The 27,231-nt window shown below is 42.5% G+C and overlaps 2 protein-coding genes and 1 long non-coding RNA gene across 8 annotated transcripts in view; 1 reads left to right on the forward strand and 2 right to left on the reverse strand.

The window, feature by feature from the left end:
* The window catches only part of LOC108700957, a 34,024-nt gene extending 26,841 nt beyond the window's left edge, over nucleotides 1-7,183 (reverse strand). For 2 of the 5 annotated variants that reach the window (XR_005964255.1, XR_005964254.1), the window contains exon 1: nucleotides 7,090-7,179. This is a non-coding gene — a long non-coding RNA (uncharacterized LOC108700957). Of the gene's footprint in view, nucleotides 1-7,089 lie in introns of all 5 variants that reach the window. The other 3 variants (XR_005964257.1, XR_005964256.1, XR_005964258.1) reach the window with 3 other exon arrangements.
* LOC108701997 (traf2 and NCK-interacting protein kinase) overlaps nucleotides 1-27,231 on the reverse strand; it is a 1,005,599-nt gene that overhangs the window by 617,749 nt on the left and 360,619 nt on the right. The window lies entirely within an intron of this gene.
* On the forward strand, nucleotides 7,288-11,057 carry fkbp1a.L (FKBP prolyl isomerase 1A L homeolog). 2 transcript variants are annotated; one of them, XM_018233997.2, is made up of 5 exons: nucleotides 7,288-7,452; nucleotides 7,643-7,690; nucleotides 9,319-9,431; nucleotides 9,757-9,900; nucleotides 10,520-11,057. In XM_018233997.2, the coding sequence occupies exons 1-4, from the start codon at nucleotides 7,416-7,418 to the stop codon at nucleotides 9,883-9,885; spliced, it is 327 nt and encodes a 108-aa protein (XP_018089486.1). In that variant the 5' UTR covers nucleotides 7,288-7,415; the 3' UTR covers nucleotides 9,886-9,900; nucleotides 10,520-11,057.

Raw genomic sequence — 27,231 nt, forward strand, 5'->3', positions numbered from 1 at the left:
TGAGAAATAAGGCTAAATTGATAACATTATAGATAAAATAAGCAATATAGCAGACATCGGAAAGATTTATTATGACATCAAGTCTGTGTTCCAGGGCAGTAAGAAGTATGGATGCACCAAATCCACTATTTTGGATTCGGTCGAACCCCGAATCCTTTGCAAAAGATTTGGCCGAGTACTAAACCTGAATCCGAATTTGCATATACAAATTATGAGTGGGAATGGGAAAAGGAGATTTTGTGTAATCACCGTTAAATCTCTTTCTCTCCAGTCGCTTGGGGGACCCAGGAACAATGGGGTATAGCTTGCACCACTAGGAGGCAGGACACAACAAAAAATAAACTAATCCCTCCTCCTCTTACTATACCCCAGCTCCCAGGCAGAGCCAGGCCAGTTCGTACCAAAGCACAGAACAGGAGGTTACCAAAAAACTTGAAGCCTTAATAACTATATAATACACAAAAGCCATGAATATCCTGTAAATTATATCCTTATAAACGGTGAGTAGTGATGTCATCAGTTATAAACGGAGAGTAGTGATGTCATTTCTGTCACATGACTTACTAAAATTTGTGTATTATAATAAATAAAGTACCCCCAGTTGTAAAATATGAGGATATTAGAAGTTACCTTGGAGTTCCATGACCTGTATAAAAACACTCGGCCTTCGGCCTCGTGTTTTTATATGGTCATGAAACTCCTCGGTAACTAATAATATCCTTATATTTTACAAGAGGGGGTACTTTATTCACTATATACAATGAAAAGTAGGTTGCAATTATCAACCATGTCTGAAGGCCTCGACCAGGGAGGGAAGTCCTGTGTCCCCCAAGCGATTGGAGAGAAAGAGATTTAACGGTGAGTACACAAAATCTCCATTTCTCCTTAGTCTGCTTGGGGGACACAGGAACAAGGGGGACATACCAAAGCTGTCCCAAAAGAAACATGTGGGAGGTAGAGGCCTATGTGTAACTAGCCACCACGGCTTGAAGTACCTTCCTGCCATAGCGGGTGTCAGATCCTGTAAAAGTATCAAAATGATAGAATTTCCCAAAAGTATGGATGGAAGTCCAAGTGGCAGCCTTGCACAACTGTTCAGCTGAGGACTGATTCCAAAAAGCCCAGGACGTACTCATTCCTCTGGTGGAATGAGTCTTGAGTCTAGCTGGGGGGCTTAGTCCCTGAGCTGTGAATGGCCTGCTTGATCCAACAGGAGATGGTTGCCTAAGTGGCAGGGGAGCCCTGAAGGGGCCCCAAGGGAATGATGAACAGAGAGTCTGACTTACGGACGTCTTCGACGCGGTGCAGGTAGTACAAGTATAGGATCCCTTATCCGGAAACAAGATATCCAGAAAGCTACGAATTACGGAATGGCCATCTCCCATAGACTCCATTTTATCCAAATAATCCAAATTTTTAAAAATGATTTCCTTTTTCTCTGTAATAATAAAACAGTAGCTTGTACTTGACCCAAACTAAGATATAATTAAGCCTTATTGGAGGCAAAACCAGCCTATTAGGTTTATTTAATGTTTAAATGAATTTCTAGTCTAGGCATGAAGACCCAAATTATGGAAAGATCCATTATCCGGAAACCCCCAGGTCCCGAGCATTCTGGATAACAGGTCCCATACCTGTACTTGAGAGCACGCACGGGATCGAGTGAATGAAGGGCCACCTCCTTAGGATTGGAAGGAGAGGGACAGAAGGTTGGAATGGTGATCTCTTGGTTCAAATGGAAGGTATAGTGCGGAGAACAACCCTATCCTGGTGAAAGGTGAAGAAAGGAGATCTGCAGGAAAGAGCAGACATCTCTGATACCCTGCGAGCCGATGCCATGTGAGCCATTGAATAGGAATGGAAGACAAAGGTTTGAAGGGAGATCGTTGTAGAGATCGTAGTACTAGAGAGAGATCCCAAGTCGGTACAGGAGACCGGACGGGAGGCCGAACATGGGCCAACCCCTGTAAGAAGGTTCTGACATCGGAATGTAAGGCTAATCGTCTCTGGAACAATATAGACAGAGCCGAGATCTGGGATTTTAGGGATCCCAAGGATAGCCCTATGGATAGCCCTTCTTGCAGGAAAGGAATGTAATAGAAGAATAAAAAATAAAATCTAACTCCTGATAGGAGATCTATGTCCTAACCTCCTGAGGGCACAACGAAACTGGCCTGGCTCCACCCAGGAGCTGGGGTATAGCAGGAGGAGGAGGGATTAGTTTGTTTTTTGTTGTGTCCTGCCTCCTAGTGGTGCGAGCTGTACCCCATTGTTCCTGTGTCCCCCAAGCAGACTAAGGAGAAAACATTTTTTACTTCCTTGTTTTGTGACAAAAAGTCACTGGATTTCCCTCCCCACTCCTGATTTGCATATGCAAATTAGGATTCGGTTCGGCCGGGCAGAAGGATCACTAAATAAAGTACCCCCTCTTGTAAAATATATAGGGATGCACCGAATCCAGGATTCGGCCAGGATTCTGCCTTTTTCAGCAGGATTCGGCTGAATCCTTCTGCCTGGCCGAACCCGAATTTGCATATGCAAATTAGGGGCGGGCAGAAATTGTGTGATTTTTTGCCCCAAAACAAGGAAGTAAAAAATGTTTTCCCCTTCCCACCCCTAATTTGCATATGCAAGTTAGGATTCGGCCGAATCTTTCATGAAAGATTCGGGGGTTCGGCCGAATCTTTCATGAAGGATTCGGCGGTTCCGCCAAATCCAAATTAGTGGATTTGGTGCATCCCTAAAAATATAAGGATATTATAAGTTACCGAGGAGTTTCATGACCATATAAAAACACGAGGCCGAAGGTCAGGGAACTCCAAGGTAACTTCTAATATCCTTATATTTTGCAACTGAGGATACTTTATTTATTCTATAAACAAGAGAAAAAGAACCCAATTGCCTCCCACTCGTACAGCAGTTCCTCAAATGTTAAACTACCTATAAAGTATTTTGTGATTGCTAAAGGCAATCACTAACCAATAAAATTAATAATGTGCTTGGTTTAAACAAAACAAGATTACAATAAAGTGCAAGTGCTATAAGAATTTATTCTATTGATTATACTTTAACTTAAAAGTTAATAAATACTTGATGTGCGGAGTATTAATTGTATCAAGTATTTATTAACTTTTAAGTTAAAGTATAATCAATAGAATAAATTCTTATAGCACTAGCACTTTATTGTAATCTTATTTTGTTTAAACCAAGCACATTATTAATTTTATTGGTTAGTGATTGCCTTTAGCAATCACAAAATACTTTATAGGTAGTTTAACATTTGAGGAACTGCTGTACGAGTGGGAGGCAATTGGGGTTCTTTTTCTCTTGTTTATAGAATTAATTGAAATCACTGACTCAGGTCAGACCTCTGCCTCCGCCGTGGGTTTAAATTAAGTTTAAAAGGATCACCTAGTTTTTGTATCTGATACTTTATTTATTATAATACACAAGTTTCAGTGAGTCATGTGAAAGAAATGGAAAAGTTCAATACAAACGCACACCATGGTCCTCCAAATGCGAAGCCCCGGTGCACGGTGAGATAGGTATCGGCCACCTATACAATGTATACGGCAAAGGATTCACTGGCAGACTGGTAATGCTGGCAGGGTGATACCTATGCTTTAAATGTATTTATTTAATGCTGCATTAAATAAATTTAAAGCAAGGGTATCACCCTGCCAGCATTACCCGTGTGCCAGCGAATCCTTTGCCGTATCATGCAAAATAAATGACATCAGAACTCACCGTTTATAACTAATAACATCAGAACTCACCGTTTATAAGGATATAATTTACAATATATTTATGGCTTTTGTGTATTATAAGGACATTAGAAAAATTATAACATATGTATTACAGGTATAGGAACCCTTATCCGGAAACCCGATATCCAGAAAGCTCCGAATTATGGAATGGCTGTCTCCCATAGACTCCATTTTATCCAAATAATCTAAATTTTTAAAAATGATTTCCTTTTTCTCTGTAATAATAAAACAGTACCTTGTACTTGATTCAAACTAAGATATAATTAATCCTTATTGGAAGCAAAACCAGCCTATTGGGTTTATTTAATGTTTAAATGAATTTCTAGTAGATTTAAGGCAGGAAGATCCAAATTACGGAAAGCTCCGTTATCCGGAAAACCCCAGGTCCCAATAACTCTGGATAACTACTACTCAGCTACTGTAATTATTAGGATAATGAAAGCCATGTTCTTCATAATGATAAATGCCCTTAACCCTAGTACATTCAACACTCCTCTCAGCTTTCTCTACCCCCACACATGATAAATATCCTATATACCTAACCCTAATTTTAGTGCAGGCAACACTTCCCAATCAAAAACACTTGACTGTCCAATAACAAAAGTTTTTTTATGAGCAAGTCAGTAGGAAACGGAGTAATGTTTCTATGAGGAGGGAGTGAGGGGGGTAATCAGTTATCATTATTTGTGGCATTCACCGTAAGTTGTTAGAAATCGACATGACGAGATGTAGATTCCATTGAATATGCTGCCAATGCTGTGATAAGGGAAATCCTCTTTATTAAGGCAGAGGAAGTAAAAACCTCAAAGGGAAATCTAAGGGGCAGATTTATCAAAGTGTGGGATTAGAACTCACCACAGAAAAACTAACCCACTTTCTATTCATTCCTGTGGGATTTTTAGAATCGTATTTATCAATGTTGAGTTCATCATTTGATAAATATGCTTTTAAAAATCCCATAGGAATTAATAAAAAGTGGGTTTGTTTTTCTGTGGTGAGTTCTAACTGCACATTTCGATAAATCTGCCCCTAAATGTTAAAATTGGTTTTGTGTTTCTGTATTTATATGACGTTGATTTTAAGAAAGAAAAATTCCCTCTCAAACATCCCACCTACCCTTATTTCCAGGACATACTTTGCTCCACTATCAGGATACTTCTGTTCTCTCCTAAAAGGTAACCTGTTCAAACCCAACTAAAATCCTTAGTATGGCTGCATATAAAAACCCTTCTGCTAACATTCAAAACCTTTCACTCCTCTGTTCCTCTCAGAGCCAGCTTCTTTTCACACCATCCACCTCTCGCCTGAAACCTTTCTACCTCGCTGCTCCTTACCTCTGAATAGTGGAGTTTAAGATTGATTGGAGGGGAGAGAGATGGGAGTCATGAAGACTGTTTAGTGGAGAGTTATTTGTTTTGTGACATATTGAGTTGCCACCTGGCAGAAAGATAATTCCATCCCTGAATTGCTCAGTAAGGAGTGCTCTCTCAATTTCTTCAAGAAAAAAAACTAAGAGTCTACCTTTTGGAGCACTAGAACATTAGCCTAGTCCTATACCTACTGGACAATGCCTTTACCTTGTGCACTTTTTTATCTCCAATTTGTGCCTGTAAGTTAGCTACCCACCCACTTACACTGTAAGCTCTATGGGGCAGGGACCTCCTTCCCACTGTGTCTCTTACCACATAGAACTTAAAGGGGACCCGTCACCCAAAAAAATTATTCAAAATCCTATTTTATCACATTAGTCAAGCAAAATGAACTTTAATTACACTATATAAATTATTTGAATCTTGTTTCCTTCAGTCTGGGAATTCATAATTATAACAAGCAGGCAGGAGCCATTTTGTGGACACTGTTACTAAGGCAAGCCTTGCATCATCTCAGAATCTTGTTTGTGCACCAGAATGGGGGACCCGATGTTCATTTCCATGCCCTGGCTACACAATTAACCAGTAAAGAGAACGGGGGAATGTGTGGAGAGCTGTGACATCTAGGAAGTGCTGAATGGAAAGTGAAAGTAATTGTCTGCCCCGCCTCTATGCCATTGGCATAGAGGAGGGGCAGACAATATTTGATTGACAGCCGAGATTTTTAAAATGAGCTTACAACAGCGTCTAGATCCAAGTTGCTAATGGTACAGAGGATCTTTACAGATTAGGAAATAGATCTTTCAGTGTGGCTGGGCTAAATCCTAGTGGGAAAAGGTACAGTTATAGAAACTAGACAATTCAGTCAGACATAGCTAGTTCCAAGTTGCTAATGGTACAAAGCTACTTTACAGATTAGGAAATAGATCTTTCACTATAGTTGGGCTAAATCCTAGTGGGCAAAGGTACAGTAATAGAAACTAGACAATCCAGTCAGACACAGCTAGTTCCAAGTTGCTAATGGAACAATTTTCTAGTTGGAAAATGAATAGAAACTAGACAATATAGTGCATGTAAAATACATCCCACTTATTTTTAGTGTTTGGAAGGACTTGTGGATATGATTTAGCTTATTTATTTTAAAGGTATACTCTCCCTTTCACTCTATATAGTATATCATGGTTCTTATAGAATAATGTCAGCAACTAGGATTTAATGTATTTTACACAGAGAGTCTATTTCCTAGTGGGAAACATAATATGATATGCTCTTAGTGGGTTCTCTGCTCCAATCTACTGGTATATTATAAGACACTAGAATCTAGTGTATTTTGTATGTTGCTTACATACATCTTTGCTTAGCAGCAGGGATACGATTATCCATTAGGATCTAGTGTTTTCTAAATGAAGCGTCTATTTCCTAGTTGCATACGTTACAGCAAATACATAAAACTACACAAGCACAGGGAACCTTAATAACTGCAAATAGAGATGTTTTATTGCCCTACGCATCTGTCCAGTGTGCTATATATATTATGAAAAGTAGGGGGGAAGCAGGGTGCCCAAAAAAAATTGTGTCCTTTTGCAACCTATAACCCATGAAAAGAGAAAAGACACAGAGGGGGCAGAGGGCAGGCAGGGCATGTAACACAGAGGGGGCAGAGGGCAGGTAGGAAGTACACAAAAAAGTCAACACCCTCCCTTAAAAAAAACCCTCAAAACTCATCAGCACAACCACCCAAAATCTAAATACACGTCACATAGAAGCTGGCTGTAATCACCCCCTAATATTAAGAGCACAACAAGCCACCAAGTATTTAAAAGATTAGCAGCCTCCACTGAATAGTAAACGCCCCCATATTTCACAAGCGCCCCGATATTACAGTAAGGGAAAAACCGGAGTAAAATCCTGCCCCAAGAAAAAACCTAATGCTGCCCAGCTCAACCACATACTCATTCAGTGGAGCACTGTGGCAGGGTTCTTCTCCAGGCAATCCCCGATTGACCACCATTGAAGAAGGCGCCGAATGTCACGTGACGGAGGCGTTCCCCGAGACGTTCGCGTGTGCGTGACGTCATCCACGGCCTGTTATCAACTTGGAACTAGCAGCTACCCTGCTTCCAGGCCCAACACAAAGGCGGGGTGGGGCGGATATGACGTATCGTACCCTAAAACCAATCAGAGAACTGTACGAATACAATGACGTCAGGGCGCTTTGCGTGCTCAGTGTGTGTTGCGGCTGGTGATCTCCGTGTTAGAGTAACGGGACCGAGACGGGATGGGAGTGCAAGTAGAAACCATTACCGAGGGGGACGGTATGTGCCGGGTATAAAAGGATTGCGGGGATCGGGCAGTCACGGGGCACATAGCTGGGTATGGGGCGTTAGCGCCTGGGCCTTAAGGGAAAAAGGGAAAGGTGGTTTGGGCGGCACAGGTCTGGGCAGGTTGGGGGAGGGTATATGGGTAATAATATCCCTGAGAATAACTCTTCCCTCTGTCCCACAGGGCGCACGTTTCCAAAGAAGGGCCAGACTGTGGTGGTACATTATGTGGGTAAGTGCTGAGTCTACGGGTAAGAACATTAGGGCGTATTGTTCCACTGAGTGTGTAAAGGCTGATTCTGGGAGCAGGAACATTAAGATGGATTTCCCCACTGTGAGGCTTATCAGCTTTCTCTTGTAATAAGAGAGAAAACCACTGACCATGTGTATCTTCCCCTCCCTCCTTTAGGCTAGTGGCACATATACTGAAGGCTGTTGTCAGTCTGTGTATTACTGCAAGCTGAGAGAAGCGGATCTGCCCCATTGATTCGAATCTGATCAGCCCGTGTGCGGTCATACACTGTGGAGCTGAAGTCAACCTAAATACGAGGAAGGAGGCATCTCCATGCTGAGATGTGAGAGCGCACACCGGCTGATCACATTCAAATCAATGGGGCAGATCCGCTTCTCTCAGCTTGCAATAATACACAGACTGACAACAGCCGCAGCCTTCAGTATATGTGCCCATAGCTGTCGGTGAAACAGTTCACTGCTCTCTCTTTCTCTTTGTTTGAACCAAGCCCCGCCCTCCGCTGTCTACCATTTAGATAATACATATTCATGAGCTGCCTGAGACTATTGTTTGTCATTCTCTGGTGGCCTCTGTGGCCCCTGCTCTCTGTAGATGCTGATAAGCCCTTGGAAAGGAGGCAGGAGGGAAGCTCCCTAGTAACGTTGTTGTTAAGCTGCGAGCGATAGGAATAGAGTAGGAAAAGGCTTTACACTGCTGGAGAGACCCAGGCTTTTCTCTCTCTCCCAAGTGTAACTGCAATGGGGGGTGGAACTGTGGGCGTTGACCCTTTGGCTCAGGATGTGACTCCTTTTACTGCTATCTGGATCCTGTCCTATGCTTGGGCTGTGTGTTAATCTGTGCTGGGTCTATGGTTGCCACCTGGCCAGTAAAAATGATGGTTGATCCCAATGTTATTATTAGGGAAAAAAAGATAAATATATAGGAAGGCCGGTATTTTTTTTCCAGAAAAGGTGGCAACACTAGCTGGGTCCCTGCCCTGGGACCACCTCTCCCTCATGCTTAGGGCCCTAGAATCCTGGTCACTACCAGATCCATATGAACAGAGGCTGCAAGATTATTGATCATTTGCCCTTACAGACCTGCCTTTCTCTCTGCCTCATCTTCAGTGTCATAGTGGGGCCATTTTAGTCCGTTCTGAAAATAAGTCTGTATTGCAGGTTTGGGTAGGTTTAAGGGGGTAACAACACTTTGGAGGGCTAAGGGGTGGCAGTTCAAGCTTATTGAACCTTTTCAGATGTAAGGAGGGGGCAGTTCAGTGGTTTTCAACCATTTTGGATGCGTAAAGTGGAGGGGGATGCAGTCTAAATATATTAATCCCAGGATGGCAGTTTAGGGATATTAACACTTGTATTCACCACAGGGTTGCTAGAGGGTTCAATAGGTGACAGTCGAAGCCCATTTGTTTCTTATTCCCCCCTCCAGGGTTTCTGGATGGAGCAGGGGGTGACAGTTCAGGCATATTAACCCTCCTATTCTCCTCAGGGTTGCTGGAACATGCAAGGGGTGGTAGTTTGAGTCTATTTACACTAGTTTTACCCACTGTTGCTGGAGGGTGAAAAGAGTGGCAGTGCAGGAATTTTTACCATCCTATCCCCACCCCCCCCCAGGGTCGCTGGAGAACGGAAAGAAGTTTGATTCGTCAAGGGACAGGAACAAGCCTTTCAAGTTCATAATTGGACGGTGCGAAGTGATCCGTGGCTGGGAGGAGGGCGTGGCACAGGTATGTTGGCTCTATGTAACTGTCGTCTGATTAGTGATTCCCATAATTAGCTCTGGCAAAGGGCATTTAGCCCCATAATATTGGGCAGTTTGTTAAAGTACAATTTCTAATACATTAGATGCCTTATATACAGCGTTAGACAGTTGGGTCCTCAGTAATTTGTAAGTGTAGCCCTGACACCCTAGTAATGGGATCCCATAGCCTGTCTCTATTTCTTACCCCAACTCTCCGGTACATGTCTTACTGCCCTCCCCTCTCGTGTTGAGCTGTGGGGTAGGTGGGTGTGTGGCTCATCCAGACATTAGTGTGTGTTTTATCCTGACAGATGAGTGTGGGGCAGAGGGCACGACTCACCTGCTCTCCTGACTTTGCATACGGGGCAACAGGACACCCTGGCATTATTCCCCCCAACGCCACCCTGACCTTTGATGTGGAGCTACTGAGGCTGGAGTGAGCAGCCCTCATAGTGGTAAGTGGGTTCCCAGTAACTGGGGCTTTATATGTTTTTTTTGTTGTTTTTTTTTGAATGCTGGTTTTTCTTACCTGAAAGTGTCTCTCATATGTCACTTGCTCCAACTGTCTTTTTATTACTCCCTCCTGTCTCTCCCTGATCTCCCTCACTTACCATTTGCTGTTTTGGTCCCTTATCTCTCATGTCCCATCTCAGTTCTTCCCTTTCTTTTGACTCCGCCATCTCTCCTTGTCCCTTCTCTGTTCTCCCCTGTCTCTGTCCCTCCCTCTGTCTGTCTGATTATCTGTTGGTGCAACACAACAGGCTCTCGCACACCCGGGCCTCCTTAGGAAAGAGATGTCTTGTCTTTCAATTGTGATTTGAGGTTGCAGAACCTCTACCATTGAGCACCAAACATCCAATGGCACACGGAACTGCTGCAAGCAAAGTGGAACCGTGCCCATTTATTGCGGAACTGCAACGTTTTAGGGCTTGTGCCCCTGAAACTTTGCACTTTTGCATTAAGTGAGTGAGGTTTTACTTGCTTGCAGCAGTTCTGTGTGCAATTGGATTTATTTTCTTTCAGTTGATTATCTGTTGGTTCCACTAACCATGCTCCCCCCCCCCCTTTTTTTAGGTGCTGAGGTTCCTGCCCAGATGGTTACCGGTGCAGAGAGTGCAGTACACAGACTGGACACATCCTGACCTCCCTCCCCTGTGCCCCCTTCCCCACACTCTGCCTCTTGCTAGTCTGTTTCTTGCCCCCATCACCCCTTTCCTTTGGGGGCCACAGTGTTTCCAGGCACAAACACATTGGATGGATATTTGGGGGTAGATGGACTTTCCTTACCAGAACATTGACCACTCACAACCAGCAATATATCAGCCCTGTGGCAAATTGGAGTAACGCTGTTACCTGGCTTCCTGGCTAAGGGGTGGTGACCCTATTTGTGTTGGTGCCAGGGGCCCCTAATGGAAAGCTTGCTGTTAACTCTTTCAGGGTAGACTGGCTGTGCACTGCTAGTGTTGCTGTGGGTAAATGTGTTGGTCTTTCATACCCATCCTTGTCATGGGGTGCAGTTGTCTCCTCTTCACCTTCTTTGTGGCAGGTCCCCACTGTGTAGGCAGCATGCACCCCACACATACTGGACTCTCCAATAAACTGCTTTTCTCTAGCCCTAGTCTCCTCGACTTGCATTATATATGTACTGTAAGGGAGGTGCTAATGATCCCTCTTTTTTGTCTCTGTACAAAAAAAACGTGTTTAAATTAACAGCTGAAACAAACCCTTAAAGGGATCCTGTCATCGGAAAACATGTTTTTTTCAAAATGCATCAGTTAATAGTGCTACTCAGGCAGAATTCTGCACTGAAATCCATTTCTCAAAAGAGCAAACAGATTTTTTTATATTCAATTTTGAAATCTGACATGGGGCTAGACATTTTGTCAATTTCCCAGCTGCCCCTGGTCATGTGACATGTGCCTGTACTTTAGGAGAGAAATGCTTTCTGGCAGGCTGCTGTTTTTCCTTCTCAATGTAACTGAATGTGTCTCAGTGGGACATGGGTTTTTACTATTGAGTGTTGTTCTTAGATCTACCAGGCAGCTGTTATCCTGTGTTAGGGAGCTGCTATCTGGTTACCTTCCCATTGTTCTTTTGTTTGGCTGCTGGGGGGAAAAAGGGAGGGGGGTGATATCACTCCAACTTGCAGTAAAGAGTGATTGAAGTTTATCAGAGCACAAGTCACGTGACTTGGGGCAGCTGGGAAATTGACAATATGTCTAGCCCCATGTCAGATTTCAAAATTGAATATAAAAAAATCTGTTTGCTCTTTTGAGAAATGGATTTCAGTGCAGAATTCTGCTGGAGCAGCACTATTAACTGATTCATTTAAAAAAAAAAAAAAATTTTCCCATGACAGTATCCCATTAATATAGCATTGTACCAAACATAAGCCACTTTGTGGCTCCATCTGTGTTGGTTAATAATGAATCCACCATTTCCTTCATGTTGGATGCCCTTCCATACACAAAAGAAGGTTTAATGCCTGCAATGCCATCCATATGAATGATGCTGGTCACTTGCTTACTGGTCAGACAATTGGCACCATCTTATCTTTAGGGTACTTGGCTGTACTTTCATATAGGACACATACGCGGGGACCCTCCAACTAAATTCCTTAGCAGTTAAAAGTTCCTCCCAATGGTATCATTCCAACATGTTTTTAGCCTGGCTCCTAAATACTGCTCATGTTAACATTAAATAAACCCAATAGACTGGTTTTGCTTTCAATAAGGATTAATTATATCTTAGTTTGGATTAAGTACAAGCTACTGTTTTATTATTATAGAGAAAAATTGAAACCATTTTAAAAATTTGTATTATTTAATTATAATGGAGTCTATAGGAGACGGCTTTCCCTAATTTGGAACTTTCTGCATGACGGATCCCATACCTGTACTATAATAGAGGTTTTATACACATCTGTATATAGAAAGGTTGTGCCCGTGTGACTTTACCTGTCGTTAGAAAATACATCGTTTAGAAAAATTTGACATTTCAGTTTTGAATTTAAAATGTAGAAAATACATTATTTCATTATTTCCTGCTGAGATTCTCAGAGAAGAGTAATTTACTTTGGTGTCTTTAGAGTGGGAAAATAAAGCAGCATTATATTCTCCACAGTGATCAAGAAACCTCCCAGCACTTTCCTGCTGTGCCTCAAGGGAAAGAGAAGATTTGCGTGTAAGGGAATCTGCCATAATAATATTGATAAATTCACAGTGAGAAACTATTCATGCTGCCCCCTGCCTTTCCCCGTAGTCTATAAGAAAAGTTTATTCCTCTAGGCCACTAAACAGGGCAGTATCTGTCTCACTGGCTTCTTTTTCCTGCCACTTCTCTTGCAGCCTCTGGGTTTCTCTCTGTCTCTCCCTGGGCTCAGTTTCTCCAGAACATTCCTCAGTTTCTCTGTCTTGTTCTCAGAAGCCTAATTTAGCTGCTCCACCCTGTGCTCTCCTATATCTTCGCCTACATTCAGGGCAGGACGGATCATATCTGCTGCTGCTAATCCGAATGCAGCCTTGGCAGTGTTTGTGCCCACAAGGCATGGATACCCATAGAAATGTCCTCACACACTCTCTGAGTAACAGACACCATTCCAAATGGCAGGAAGGAACAAGAATGTCAGCTTCTGGGAAGGCACACGGGTGGCAGACAGTGGAGTGGCCCTTCAGGTATGTAGGTTAAAGGGCTAGAAACAGCATTGGGCTTTTTTCATAACCTACCTAAGAATTGTAGGTAGAAAAAAAAGTCTTACATTTTACAGTGCTGTAGCAAGAATGATACACTAGGTATTTCTCTAGAACTGCCTTTCCTGTCAGTGCAGACCACTATGGGGTTAAGTATCCACCTCCGGAGGCAGGACAGAAGAAACAAAATATTCTCGACTCCACCCTGCTGATATAACATCTTGCTCCTCCTGTTCCCCCTCAGTTTTTTTCTTCTGTCCTACTTGGAGGTTAAGACAGCCATTTTATTATTTTACTACTATTTTCTTCTAACAGGTTTATTATTTTATCCTGGATGTAATCAAGATACTGCTTTATGCAGGTGGGTACTATGAGATCCAGGAAAACAGGCCAAGTTAAAAACACAGAATAATCAATCAGAAATAACGCTTAGTGTCTCACAGGAGTGATGATCACTTTGCAATGGAGTCGGGTTCTCCTTTTAAGCGTCCTTTTTGCGCATGCAAAGAAAATGTGCCGGCGACATGACACAGAGCGTGAGATTGAACACCTGCGTCAAGACGCTGAGCGTGACACTGGACGCCTGCGACATGACGCCGAATATCTTGAGAGGGGCAGAAACGTGACCAGACTAGGACAAAATTTTGAATGTGATCCCTTCACAAGCCTTCAATTCATTTGCCCACCACAGATGTCAAACTTACTGGCCTATAATTGCCAGGCCGTATGAGTGGAGAAAAGTTTATATACTTCTAATATTGGGGGCAGATGCTGTGGTGCTGGTATAACTGGAAACCTTACGAGGAATATAATTTCTTTTACTTGTCTGATGCACATTTTCACTCCTCACACTTGGAACTTTGTTAAAGGCTACTAACCATGCCATTTATCCCTGCCCTTGGTAGTCCTGGCACTGGCATGGGACAGGTGCAGTTCAGGCGTTTGGAATTCTTTTACCGCCCCATACATCCAACCCAAAATGGGACAGAATAGTGTTAGGCTGGTGACACACATAGCGATTGTGGGGAGATTAGTCGACCAGTGACAAATCTCCTCTTCTTTGGGTGAGTAATCTCCCCGCAATGCCTTTCTGCTAGCTGGAATGTGAATCGTCGGCGGGATGGTACTCAGATCACTTTGTTTTCCAAAGTCGCTCGAAGTTGCCTCACAAGGAAAATTCAGGTGACTTTGGAAAGCCGAATCGATCCGAGTGCCATCCCACCGGCAATTTACATTCTAGCCGACAGGAAGGTATTTTGGGGAGATTAGTCGATGGGCGACTAATCATCCTGAATTGGAGTGTGTGCCACCACCCTTAGTAGGTATAATAAACTCTCAGGTAAATACTTACTCATGATCTGACCCTCTCCCATTTAATCACTTTGTGTCCCTTTGTTCTGCACAACATACAGTGTCCTTTCCTCTGTGTCAGAACACGGTGGTGCCATCTACTGGACATGACTGTATAACAACTAAGTACTGAATTATCCATGCAATGTATTGATTATAAGAGATACCTTTCTGCATTACAGGTTAATCATCCACTAAATGTACTGTATGTACAAAGCAGGGTAAGTACATGAATGGGTGCAGTCAAAAGAAAAGTAACCGCAAAAAATAAAAGTGAATTATCTGCAGATAAATATAGTGTACTGTTGTTCTGCACTGTACAACTGGGGTGTTTGCTTCAGAATAACTACTATCATTTGTATAAATATTCTACCGTGTAGCTATGGGGACAGCCATTGAGTTGGAACATGGCAGTAGGGCACAGGTTATTCAGCAGATAAGCTTTGTATCATACAATGGGTTTATTTCGTACATAGGAAGATAACAGTAGTCAAGTGTATTTTACAGCTGTTTACTGAACTGAAAAATGGATTATGTTGCCAAGAAATATCTGTAAGTGCACAATCAACAACTGCAGACTTCAAATGTAAAAGAACATATTTCTGGTTTTATTTCTGGTCCTTTAACATTGCATCTGATTTGCATATCTGTATTAGTTACTGTTGAGTGGAATTTTTTACCTTAACCCCAAACAAACAGATACCTGGCTGTCCTTCTCTTACACCTGGTAATAGCACCCCCTAGAGGACCTGTTTTCATGTACATCCCACTATACCTGGAGTTTGCCTACGATCTATACATGTTGATCCACCACTAAAAAGCCCGGAATTATTCCCAAGCATAGGATCAATTGTTTTACTGATATATCACTTGAATCCTACGGAATTGTGGGTTATAACAGGTGTAATATAATGTTGTACACACTAGGGAGTGTATTTATTAAGATTGGAGACAAATTTAGCCAGTGATGTTACTCGTAGCAACCAATCAGACCTTTGCTTTTGTTTTCTAACTTATAGGTGACTGTGCAAATGTTTGCTATGGAAAATATCACCAGTGATGTTTGTCTCCAGTGTTAATAAATACACTCCTAGGCGTCACTACAAACAGATGAAATAGGATAATCTTCAGGTCCCTTCAGCAATTTCCGTGGCTGTCGGCGCATACACAGTTGTTCGGGACCGGAATATTGCTACAACTGCGGATGCGCCTATACGCCGCTTACTTACTGAAGACTCCCGAATCGGTGAAGATGGCCCCCGTGAGCTCATCTGCGCTGACTCTGCATCGATGGGTAATTAAAGACTTAGGGGTATTTACAGGTTTTAACACCTGTGCTGGGGGGGATCAGGGAAGGTTGGGGGTAGGGGTTTTAATTAGTTTGGGGGTTTAGTCAGAAAATATAGCATCAGAATGTATGCAGTCAACCAGCATCCCTGGGATCGGGATAGCATAAAACTCTCATAGGAAAGTAATGGGTTTAAACAGAATGCTAATCTTTAAAGGAGAATTAAACCCTTGACCCCCTTCACTGCTCACAGAGTTGTGCAGCGGAGTCTTCCAATCCTCTTCCAATACGGATCTATTGAGCATGCACAACCAGAGTTGCTGGACACAGGTTCAACTGTGCGTGTGCCATTCAAGATCTGTGTCGCCGCTCTGCAGAAGAGGTTCAGAGGTGGCGCCTTTGAACTCTGCTGCACAACTCTGCAAATTCATAGCAGGTCAGCAGAAGGGAAACTTCTAAAAAGGATAAATACTGTGGGCAGGGAGCTTGGAGCGGGGACAGTGAAGCGAGCAGTGTAGGGGCGGAGAGGGTCAAGGGTTAAGTTCTCCTGTAAGGGTCCACTTGAGGCAAAAGAAGAGGGAGATACATGTTATTTGTTTTTATGGGTTGGAGCAAAAGAAAGGGACATATATAACTCATGGGGTGATGTGTGCAGGGAAGAGAAAATAGCTCAGTGCTTATTATAAAAGATACAGTGATTTTGTAACCGCAAAAGCAAATCCAATCTTTGCAAGATATCAGTTCTATAAAAGGGTTCAAGATGCAAATGAACATGGGACAGTTGTCACAGATCTGAAATTATTTGCCAGGGATTGTGCATTCACTGATGCTGATGAAATGATTCATGCCAGGCTTGTATTTGGCACACGTTCTCCAAAAGTACAAGAGGTATCAATAAATCAATGTGTTGATCTTAACCTAAACAAAAACAATTGATATGGCAAGATCTTATGATGGAACTCAGGCACAACTAAAACGAATGGCTGCCTCAGATAAAGTACATGCCGTAAGCAAAATTCACACTCCCTAACAAACAGTCACAAACAAATCAAAGTGCAGATAAAACCCCACAAAATAAATGGAGCAGATATGGGAGATCGATCCTGCAAAAGGCCAGATGTGTCACAAATGTAAAAAAGAAAAAAAAACAATAATTTTGCTAGAATGTGTACAACAGGAGATGTGTAGGACATTGATGTAATTTCAAATGAGGATTCATGTCCTTTATCCATAGAAATGTAGAAATGAAGGAAGCAAACATTCACCAGTTCAAATTGGACACAGAGGCGCAAGTAAATGCAACCAGTCACAAGCTGTATGGCTATGATGGAGAACAAATTAATGCGGAAGGTATTTGCACTTTGGACTGTACCTATAAATGTAATAAACAGAACCTGCAATTTTACAGTGTCAGGACTATGGTTAATCTTGCTGTGGGATTAGGTTCAAAGCTAATTTAGTTGGTATTACCTGTGGCAGATTCACCTGATGAAAACTGTTCTAATATTCTTAATGAATACAAAGATGTCTTCCACAGACTTGGACATTTTCCCAGAGGGTAGAGTCCTGCCCGGGTCCATTTTTTGGAACCCGTACCCAACCCATACCCACAGGTTTTTTTGCAGGTAACCCACGGGTACCTGACCTGCTGCAGGACTGTACGTGAGAGTACAAATTTCAGGTGAATAAAACAATCAGTCCAACTGTAAATGCTCCTCAGAGGGTCCCAGTAGCTCTTAAGGAAAGACTTTCCAAAGAGACAGAATGCAAAAAGTGGGTGTCATTGTTAAAGTTGAGGGGCCCACTGAATGGTGAGCACTATCAAATGCCTACAAGACTTGCAGGAGCAAAGGATTTCTGTGTCCTAGATGCCAGATCAGTGTATTGGCAAATAATATTGTTGCTAATAACATTTAGCACACCACAAGGAAGATGCGACTTTACTGATGCTGCAGCCCAGATGTGCCCCCCCTTCTCCCCACTTAAAACGTTAGTGTTTGAGCGGGTCAAAGCAGTCAAATTGTCAGAGGAAGACCTAATACCTGAGCAAAACAAAAATGCAGCAATGGCTAATACCACCTGACAATTAGTTAGAAACCTTTTTGGGACTGGGCAATTAACAAAATTCATTCTGCCTTCTTGCTGATGTTCTGTCACCTCTAAGAGAATTTTTAAAGAAGCACAGAATGAGGCATTTATGAAAATGCCTGACACTCATACTATGAGTGCCACATACAATGTATTATAGGGATGCACCAAATCCAGGATTTGGTACGGTATTTGGCCTTTTTTAACAGGATTCTGATTCTGCCGAATCCAAGTGCCTGCTGAACTGATTCTGAATCCTGGGATGTTCTGCGGATGGGGGGTAAGTAAAGACAGAGATGGGTAAAGCATGATCCTGTAAGTGCCTGCTGTGATTGATTGCTAGGTGTCAGGTATGGGGGCTATATCAGGGGTTCCCTCTCCAGGGAACCTCAGTGTGAGCACTATATGGGTGGCCAGGTTAAGAAAAATGCTGTGCTCAATGCAAACAAGAAGGTCAAAGAAATAAATATTGGAATGGTCAACAAATGAGGCAGAATGGTGCCCTTTCAGTGGTGAATGTAAGACCACTGGAAGCTGCTTTGCTTTTGATCTCAAGGTGGGCATAGTCCATAATGAACACTGCCACCAGGTTTATACACCTCAGCAACCACTACTCCTCTGCCATGCCACTCTGCCAATCCCTACACTGGCTTCCGCTACCTTTCAGAATAAAATTCAAATTAATGACCCTGACATTCAAAGCACTTCATAACTCTGCCCCACCCACATCTCTGAACTCATCTCTAGATACTCACCCAACCACTTACTACACTCCTCTACTGACCTGCTCCTCAACTCTTCTCTCATTACCTCCTCACATACTCACATTCAAGACTTTGTAAGGGAATTCTCTCACAGTCTGTCTGACTTTCTCCCAACCTTTCTGCTTTTCTCTTAAAACACACTTATTTAGAGAAGCCTACCCTCACTCTGTTTCGCTACAAAATGCATATGCTACATCTCTCACCTGCTTATTTCTGATCTTGCCCACTCCCACACCTTGTGTCTCATTCCCTACCCTTTAGATTGTAAGCTCTTTTGCACAGGGCCTTCCTCACCTTTTGTACCAGTACAGGCCATTATGTATGCAACTCTGTATTTTCTATGTATGTAATTCATGTGATGTCTCTGTGATGTGACACATCACAGAGACATCTGTGATGTTAATAATAACATGTATTTTTAGAGCGGCAACATATTGCTTAACACTGTCAAATAAATGTGTTTATACACATTTATTTGACAGTGTTGAGCAATATGTTGCCGCTCTAAAAATACATGTTATTATTATTATTAATAATAATAATCATCATTGAGTAAAGCTAGTTTGTTTACATGGCATCACATGGTGAGTAATGTACAGTGGCTACCTAGCAATGTTTTTTGCTTTTTAAGTGTATGTGGGATACTGGTTTCCTTGTGAGGAACCAAAACATTGGATAAATATAACCCCACCTTTTAATTTCGACCTGTTGTGATTGAAAAGTCATATATATATATATATATATATATATATATATATATATATATATATATATATATATAGTCCCTGGGAGCCTGCACTCATGGCCCAGTCCAACTCCAACTGCCTTTCTATCTGGGTCAAGAGCAGTCCTGATACTGGCCCTGTGCATTGCTATCCTTTTTTTGAGCTGGCGCACAGTTTTTGCACAGTAGACCAAGCCACTTGGGCATTTTATAATATAAACTACCATTGTGGTTGTATATGTCATCCTATGCTTTATAACAGGGGTCGGCAACCTATGGCTCACGAGCCAGATGTGGCTCTTTTAATTGTTGCACCTGACTCGCTGCCAATTCTTTATTCAAAACAAAAACGGGGGAGGGATGGCCTGCATGTGGCCTGCGCTCGGCGGATAGAAAAATTGCACCCTGAGAACTGTCTGTGATGGATTGGTGGATGTTTCTTGCACAGTGAATGCAGCCAGCAGACGTGCGGCGCACATTGAAAACATGCGCAGACTGCGCAGTGCGCCGAACGTCTGTACCTGATGACGTCACCGACGTCCAATGCGTCCTGCTTCAAGTTGGATGGGGGAAGAAGAGAGAAGTGCGTGCCTGCGTGACGGCGCGTCAGGTGATAGGTCAGAGAGGACTGGTGCTGGACTGGTGCGGTGCAGCGGTGGGGTGGATGTGGGTCCTGGCTGGCTGCATTCGCTGGGCAAGTTGTTCTCTTCTCCTTCCTGACTCCTCTGCCAGCCCAGTTTTGTTGCTGCAGAATATTTATTTTAGTACACACTACTACAGTGCACTGCTGGTGAGCAATTGATTTAAGGGGGGGTTGGATGGACATGGACTGTGTCAGTTTTAAACATATTGTATGGCTCTCACGGAATAACATTTTAAAAAATGTTGTGTTTATGGCTCTCTCAGCCAAAAAGGTTCCTGACCCCTGCTTTATAAAGTACTTTTTGTCCATTCTGGGGTGTCTAAAATCTGTACCTAGTATGAGTGTGTTGCACATAACACATCCATTGCATCTGTATACACCTGGATGTTGTAATAGAAAGTGGGCCTCTTGGGAACCTTATTAATGAGTACATTATAATTGGAGCTGACCTTCAAATAGTTTAATACAACATTCTTTGTGTTTCTGCTTTGAGGATTATTCATATAAATATTTCTTAATTACTGCTTTTGGTTAACCCCTTTCCAGGAATCTGTCTACCTTTCTTTACTCTTTGTTCTGCCTATCAGACAACTCTAATCATTTGTGATTTTGGAAATGAATCAAATAAGTGTTTAGGATGATGGCTGGTGTAATGTAATATAGTGTTCCTATCCATGGCTTTATTGCATATGATAGTTTGCAACTGACCATGTTGTTTATAAGCCAAAATATCAAAAAAAGTATTGCCTGAGAGTTATGGTTAAACACCAATTTCACTGGTGTTTTCAAGTTATTTAGGCTCTGTACAAACAATTCTAATTCCTGGGGTGTCCCTGTCCACACAAGGAAGAGATCATTTATGAAACGCCTATACGCTTTCATGTGTGCCATACACTTCATGTGCAATATACTTCATGTGCAATATTAAAATAAGCCCCTAAGTGGCCCGTAGGGATGTTAAAATTAAATTGTGTTAATGACTTTTCTTGGGTGGCAATTCAGCTTCTGCAAACACAGCAGCCTGCCTGGGTTTTGTGTGTTGTGACACAGCACAACCCCAGTATATTCTGTTACCCCACATTATTTAATATAGATTTTTCTCTCAAAATTTCTCAATCTGCTACTGTTCTCTACCTTCATTTTCTCTTTTTGTTTCCACTTTATTCTTCTTCTCTCCTGTTCTTTATAACCTTCTCTGATGCCCCCACCTTCTTCATCTGTATAACTCATTTCCATCTTTTCTCGACTTCTTTTCCAGTTATCCTTTCTCCATTTTCATCTTCTAATATGCCCTTTTCCTTTTGCTTTTTAACCTCTCAATTTTATTTTCTATTTCAACTCTTTTGAATGGTTTATCCCATTATCCACACACTCGTATCTTTGTTCACCATTTCTTCCTCCTCTGCTTTCAGTTTTATATTTGCATTTCCTCGATTTTCTACTTTCACCAAATTCAGTCTCTAATTCTGGCATAACCTATCGAGGTACAACTGCATGGGGATTGGATAGACTGGAGGAAGGTTCAACGTTTACTCTCTAGCCTATCCATCCCATGTGGCTGTACCAGGACTTATGCTTTGAGGAAAAAAGACAAGCCATTTAGCTGTTAGAAATTAGAAAATTCTAACACTGCAGGTTATGTATTTTAGAGCAAACAGAAGTGGGGAAGAGCAAAATGAAGCTCTAGTATTACAAAAAAAGTTCCAGGATTCAAAAGTCTTGATGTTATTGCATAATAATTAAGAAGTGGAGGGATGGCATTTCTACACATTCCTGGCATGCTCAATCTTGTTTCTGCCTCCTGGATATTTTGGAAGTCTGCTTTGAGTAAGGACAAGTCTATGTTAATTTTATCTGTACTGGCTGTAAATATAGCTTGATAAGTTGTGATAGCTGCAAGTACCGGCACTAGCATGTCGTCTGAGGAGCTCCCTGGTGGAGGCAATGGAGGGGGGTAAGGTCTGTACCATCATGGGTAGGCCGTAGGACATACTGATCCATGTTTTGGCAGGAGTTTAAATGTTTTTTTGATCCACTTTTGCCACCCATAGTTAAAGGGCAACTATCATGAAAATTTAATATAAGCTTCCTCATACTGAAGTAAGAAACAAATAGAACAATATCAAATATGGCTGTTAGGTGTTCTCTGAACAGTATGATGCTCCATAGAATGACCAATATAAGTGGTATGTAGAATGACCAGGATAAAATCAATGCATATACATTTTCTTGGTCTGGTGATTCATCCCCTTCGTGCATATTATGCATCATAACCCCTCTAAACAGTTAGAAGAACTCAGGAAAGTACATATATTACTGAAAGCAAAATAAGTAAATATGCCTTTCAGGTCTAGTTGCAATTCTAGGCCTTACCTCCTGCCCACAGCCAATACAGCCTTCCTATTCTTAGGGAATATGAATCTGGGAGTGACAGCAGGAAATTCTACATAGTGTCGGGTGACCCACGAAACAGCTTGGGCATTAAAGCTAGGCTTTACCCAGGTCCTCCTCCTTTCCTCTAGGTACTGTTGCAGCTCTAGGCCTTACCTCCTGACCAAGTTTAGCAGATACAGCCATCTCCCTATTCTTAGGGAATACGTCTCTGGGAGTTGCGGCAGCAAATTGGCAGCAGGAAATCCTTTATAGCGTCTGGTCAGGACCGCCATCAGGGGGGCACAGGGGGTACAACTGTACTGGGCCCGGGCCTGCAAATAGCCGGCCCCCCCCTTGGCAGTGCCGAAGCCGTGCCACCTCTTTGAAAGTCCTGAACTGCTGAAAAGCCAAAGTTCCGAACTGACAAAGTCACGAAAAGAGCCGATCTGCCAAAGTCCCGAAGCCGCAAAAAGACACAAATGATTTTTCTTTAATTTTTTTGGCGTTAATGATTTAAAAAATTGAAAAACTTTTATGGGGGTCCTGGCACCACAGTTTTTTTTTAACTTATGGGGGGCCCTGACCACCAACTTTTATGGGGGGCCCAGGTACCACAGTTATTTTTTTAACTTATAGGGGGCCCTGACCATCAATGGCTTTTTATAACTTGTGGGGGGGGGAGTTTACCATTTTTAGCGCTGATGTCTGTGTGGTCTTTTAACTGTGATGTGGTGTGGGTGGGGATTGGTGGCTGGGGTGGGAGGGACCCAGGGGGTGTGGTGCAGAGCGGTGTGGCCTGGTAGGCAGCATGAGTGGGTCAGGAGGGGAGCCGGGTAGGAAAGACTTTTTTTTGTTTGTGCCATAAGATTTTTTTTTGGGGGTGAAGGGGACATTAGTGTCAGAATAACGGTCATTTTCAAAATACTTTAATACTGTTCTTTGTTTGAGAGAAAGAGTCAATTACAACATTAATATAGCCATCTCATTCTTGTTTGGCAAGTATACCTGTCTATGAGTGTCTGCCACATAATTACCAGAAACTCCCTGTGTGCATGGAATGAGACTAAACCAGTCTCACCAGTTTCTGAAATAAGGTTGTGTTGCTGGAAATGGGTCTTAAAAGACTTGGGAGCAAGTTACACAGTGCAGAACAAAATGCGGAAATGTGCCTTATTTTGCACCCTGCACACTACGCCAGTTTAGGTGTACTGAAAATTCTATAGCTGAATTTACTGAGAATATATATCATACACTGTCAATGGAACACCAAAGGAGATACAGTATGTAAAGATTCCGTATCCTATTGGCTAAATATCATTAACATACACTAGGTCAGCTCAAATGATGCCATAGCAGATGAGTGGTTGTATGCAGGCCCAGACTGGCAATTTGTGAGTTCTGGCAAATGCCAGAGGGGCTGCTGTAAGATGCCATAGACAGTCACTGTATATTGGGCTGGTCAGGGCTGTTTGGGCATCTTTATACTTGAAATGCTAGGGCCTATTTTGACTACCAGTCCAGACCTGGTTGTATGTTAAATTTGAATCTGCCAGTAGATGTTCAGCCGGTTCAGCAGATCTGAAGAACATTGCCCCAAACAGCTCTACTTGTCTCAAACCGTCTCTTGCTAAAAATGTTGTATTATTAAGACATCCAAATGGACTAGGTTTGGGCAGTGGGCTGTTCCCCACTAATGATTCTGACCCAGGCATTGTTTGACTTCCATCTCCCTACCCAAAATGCAGCATGATGGGGCTCAGTTAATGACGCAGTGAAGGTGTGTAAGTGTCTGATTGGCTCACTCAGCTCATAAAAGGACAGACACCTGGCCTCATAGTCCAATGAAATTCTGAATCTCCTACAGGAAGAGGGGGCGTGGAGTAACTCTATTTGTGTCAAACCGACTCTTACTAAAAATATTGTATTATTAAGACATCTAAATAGACACCAGGACGTATTATTATCCCCAATCCAAGATCCCTCCCCTAGTTATACTGGTATAGGCCACCCCTAACCTCATGTCCCCTAATTCACTGCCCTCCACATCCCAGTAATGTCGCCCTGAGGTGAAAATTGTGTTGCTCAAAATAGGGATGCACCTAATCCACTATTTTGGATTCGGCCGAACCCTCGAATCGTTAAAGATTCGGCGAATACCGAATCGAATCCTAATTTGCATATGCAAATTAGTGGTGGGAAGGTCATAATCCTATCTAATCCTGTGAATAATGTGTCTGTGATCAGATCCACATCTGGATCCATTTCATGTGGCCTATTTGTATTGTTCCCAGTACTATACTCATAAATGAGGCTAAAGCTGGCCATAGATGCAAAGATCCGATCGTACGAATCATCGTATGATCGGACTTTCCCATCTCCCGACCCGCCACTAACCATTCAGATCAAAGTCTTACCAGTCAGACAAGTTAAAGAACAGATCAGCAATGTTCTGCCCCTGACAGCAATCGTACGATATCTATGTCCAACCAAAGCTAGTGACAGTCTCCCACTGAAAATCGTACGATCGGCAATACACGCAGAGATATTATCGGCAGCCGACAGAAATTTTCTAACCTGTCCGATCGACCAAACGACCGATCTCCGCCGGACGAAAAATGTCGGGACTCTCCACACAAGGTCCGAATATCGTACGAATCCTCGATTCGTACGATCAGATCTATGCGTCTATGGCCAGCTTAAAGGTAAGAATATTTTTTCTCTCTCTGCCATTATTATCTGCAGCTCCATCTGAGTCCTGCTCCTGTAGGACAGTAAGTGGATATGGCTTGTTGCATAGCATCTCAATGAGATGAATGTTCCTGGACCCCTGTCCTTTTTAATTACCAGCTGCTGGATTGGATCAGAGACATACAGGGAAATACTTTATTCCTAGAGATCTCACTCATGAATCGCTCCTCTTTTTTCCTGGAGATATCACTCAGGGCTGGCTCCTCTTTCTGACTGGAGATGTCATTCAGGAGTCGCTTCTCTAGTGTTTCCAACTGTTCTCTGATGTCCCTAAACAGGGCAGTGTCTCTCTCTGTCTCACTGGCTGCTTTTCCTTACACCTCACTTCTGTGGTCCTGCAGAGCCATTCTGATATACAGCTCTGTTACCTCCTATAGTTATGGGCTAGTTTGTCTGAAATAATATCTAATTTTTCCCTGGGATTCCACCTCCCAGCGCAGACCTGGCAGAAGGTATGCCACCATGGAAGGGATACGGGATCTGTCTTAATCTCCTGGCAGATGGAGCAGGTCAGTTTGTCTTAAAGATCAGCAGTCACCATGGCTGAAATTAGCAAGAAATAAAAGAAAGTTATTTTTACTTAAAAAACAGTTTTACCCCGTCATGACAGAGCAGTATTGTGAGACATTTTATTTTGGTTCCACAAAGAGACCCTTAATTAGACATTTTCACAGGGGGGCTATGCAAAGATGTCCACCAGTTAGGAGGGATGGTTCCTGGGGTACTGGAACATGAGCCACCCCTCATTTTTGGTACCATTCTGATCGCCCACTTATGGATCACCCCATGTCCTTATTTTCATGATACTATTATATTGCAGGACACTGGCCAAAAGCCCACAACCACCTACAAGGAGTCATTACTCCCTTCCTTGCCACAGGTAAGAGAGTGGCTGGGGAGGAGGGGGTTTTCTTATCAGATATAGACGCAGACCCCGGGCCCCCATGCAACTGCAGGGTCTGCTTCCTTTATAGTTACGCCATTGAGGCGCCTATTTTGAATCTTAGTCCAGACCTGCGTTCTACACCATATAGAGAGTGCCACAACTTTGTCTCTTCAACTTGAACTACTAGCCATCTGCCCAATTTCTATTTTCCTTTTTACATGCACAAGAAGCTCCAAGCACACATAGACAGACTATTTAGAAAGCTTAAAGGGAGAGAAAAAATTTCATGGGAAAATTTTTCTTTCAAAACGTATCCGCTAATAGTGCTGCCGATTTATTTGTAAGGCACCAATACAATTAAAACTCGATTTGCCAGGTCCAGGGCTATTTAAAATCAGCTATTTAATGAATTATATGACTTATATTATATATCTCCTTATAAACATAAAAGCCCCTATTTTAATGATGTGTTGGCAAATTTGTAATAAAATGAGATTTTTTAGTATTCTAAGGTTAAGGGATTTGCTGTGGAGTCCCTATAGATACTCAAGTGTTTTATGTATTGATAGAGTTGGGACATTCTAAACAGTACTGCTTACATAGTGAACCAACATTTTGGAGTGTTGTTCTCATATATACAGGCACATGGGTAGTATTTTAACGGGCAGAAAAAAGGCTAAATGCAATCATGCCACTTCCTAATTGTCTCTCTCTGCCTCGTGTCTCTTCTCTCCGCATGGCTAAAACAATAAAAAAAAATAATAATCAAAAATGGCAGCGTGTTCCATAGTGGAACCATTTGATCCAGGAAACTGTAAGAGATAGAAAGTATGCAGTAAGGACTCTGTGGGCAGGGTCGTCAGGGGCCTAATTAACACCAATACACCCTATGGTAGATATGGCTCTGCTCAGAAGCTATGACAGATGGACAGGGCTGGTTATCCCAGATAGCAGAATCAGTCACGCCCTCATCTTCCCCCCATAGGCAGCAGTCCTTAGGATAATGAAAGATGTGGCACTTTGTTGCCCTCAAGGTATCTAGCTCCCTGCAGGCAACAAAGGAAAATTACTTAACATTTTGAATTGAGGCAGGTAAAACTGGAGGGATATGTTGGCGCTCTATAAATACATGTTAATAAAAGGAAATGTCTCCCTTCTGTGTGTACAATCAGAGGAAAGTAAGTGTTACCCAAGGCAATTCACATACAGAGTAATTCAAAGGCCCTCTGTTAC

Source organism: Xenopus laevis, chromosome 9_10L (assembly GCF_017654675.1).
Source record: "Xenopus laevis strain J_2021 chromosome 9_10L, Xenopus_laevis_v10.1, whole genome shotgun sequence".
In the NCBI taxonomy this organism is placed as follows: Eukaryota; Metazoa; Chordata; class Amphibia; order Anura; family Pipidae; genus Xenopus; species Xenopus laevis.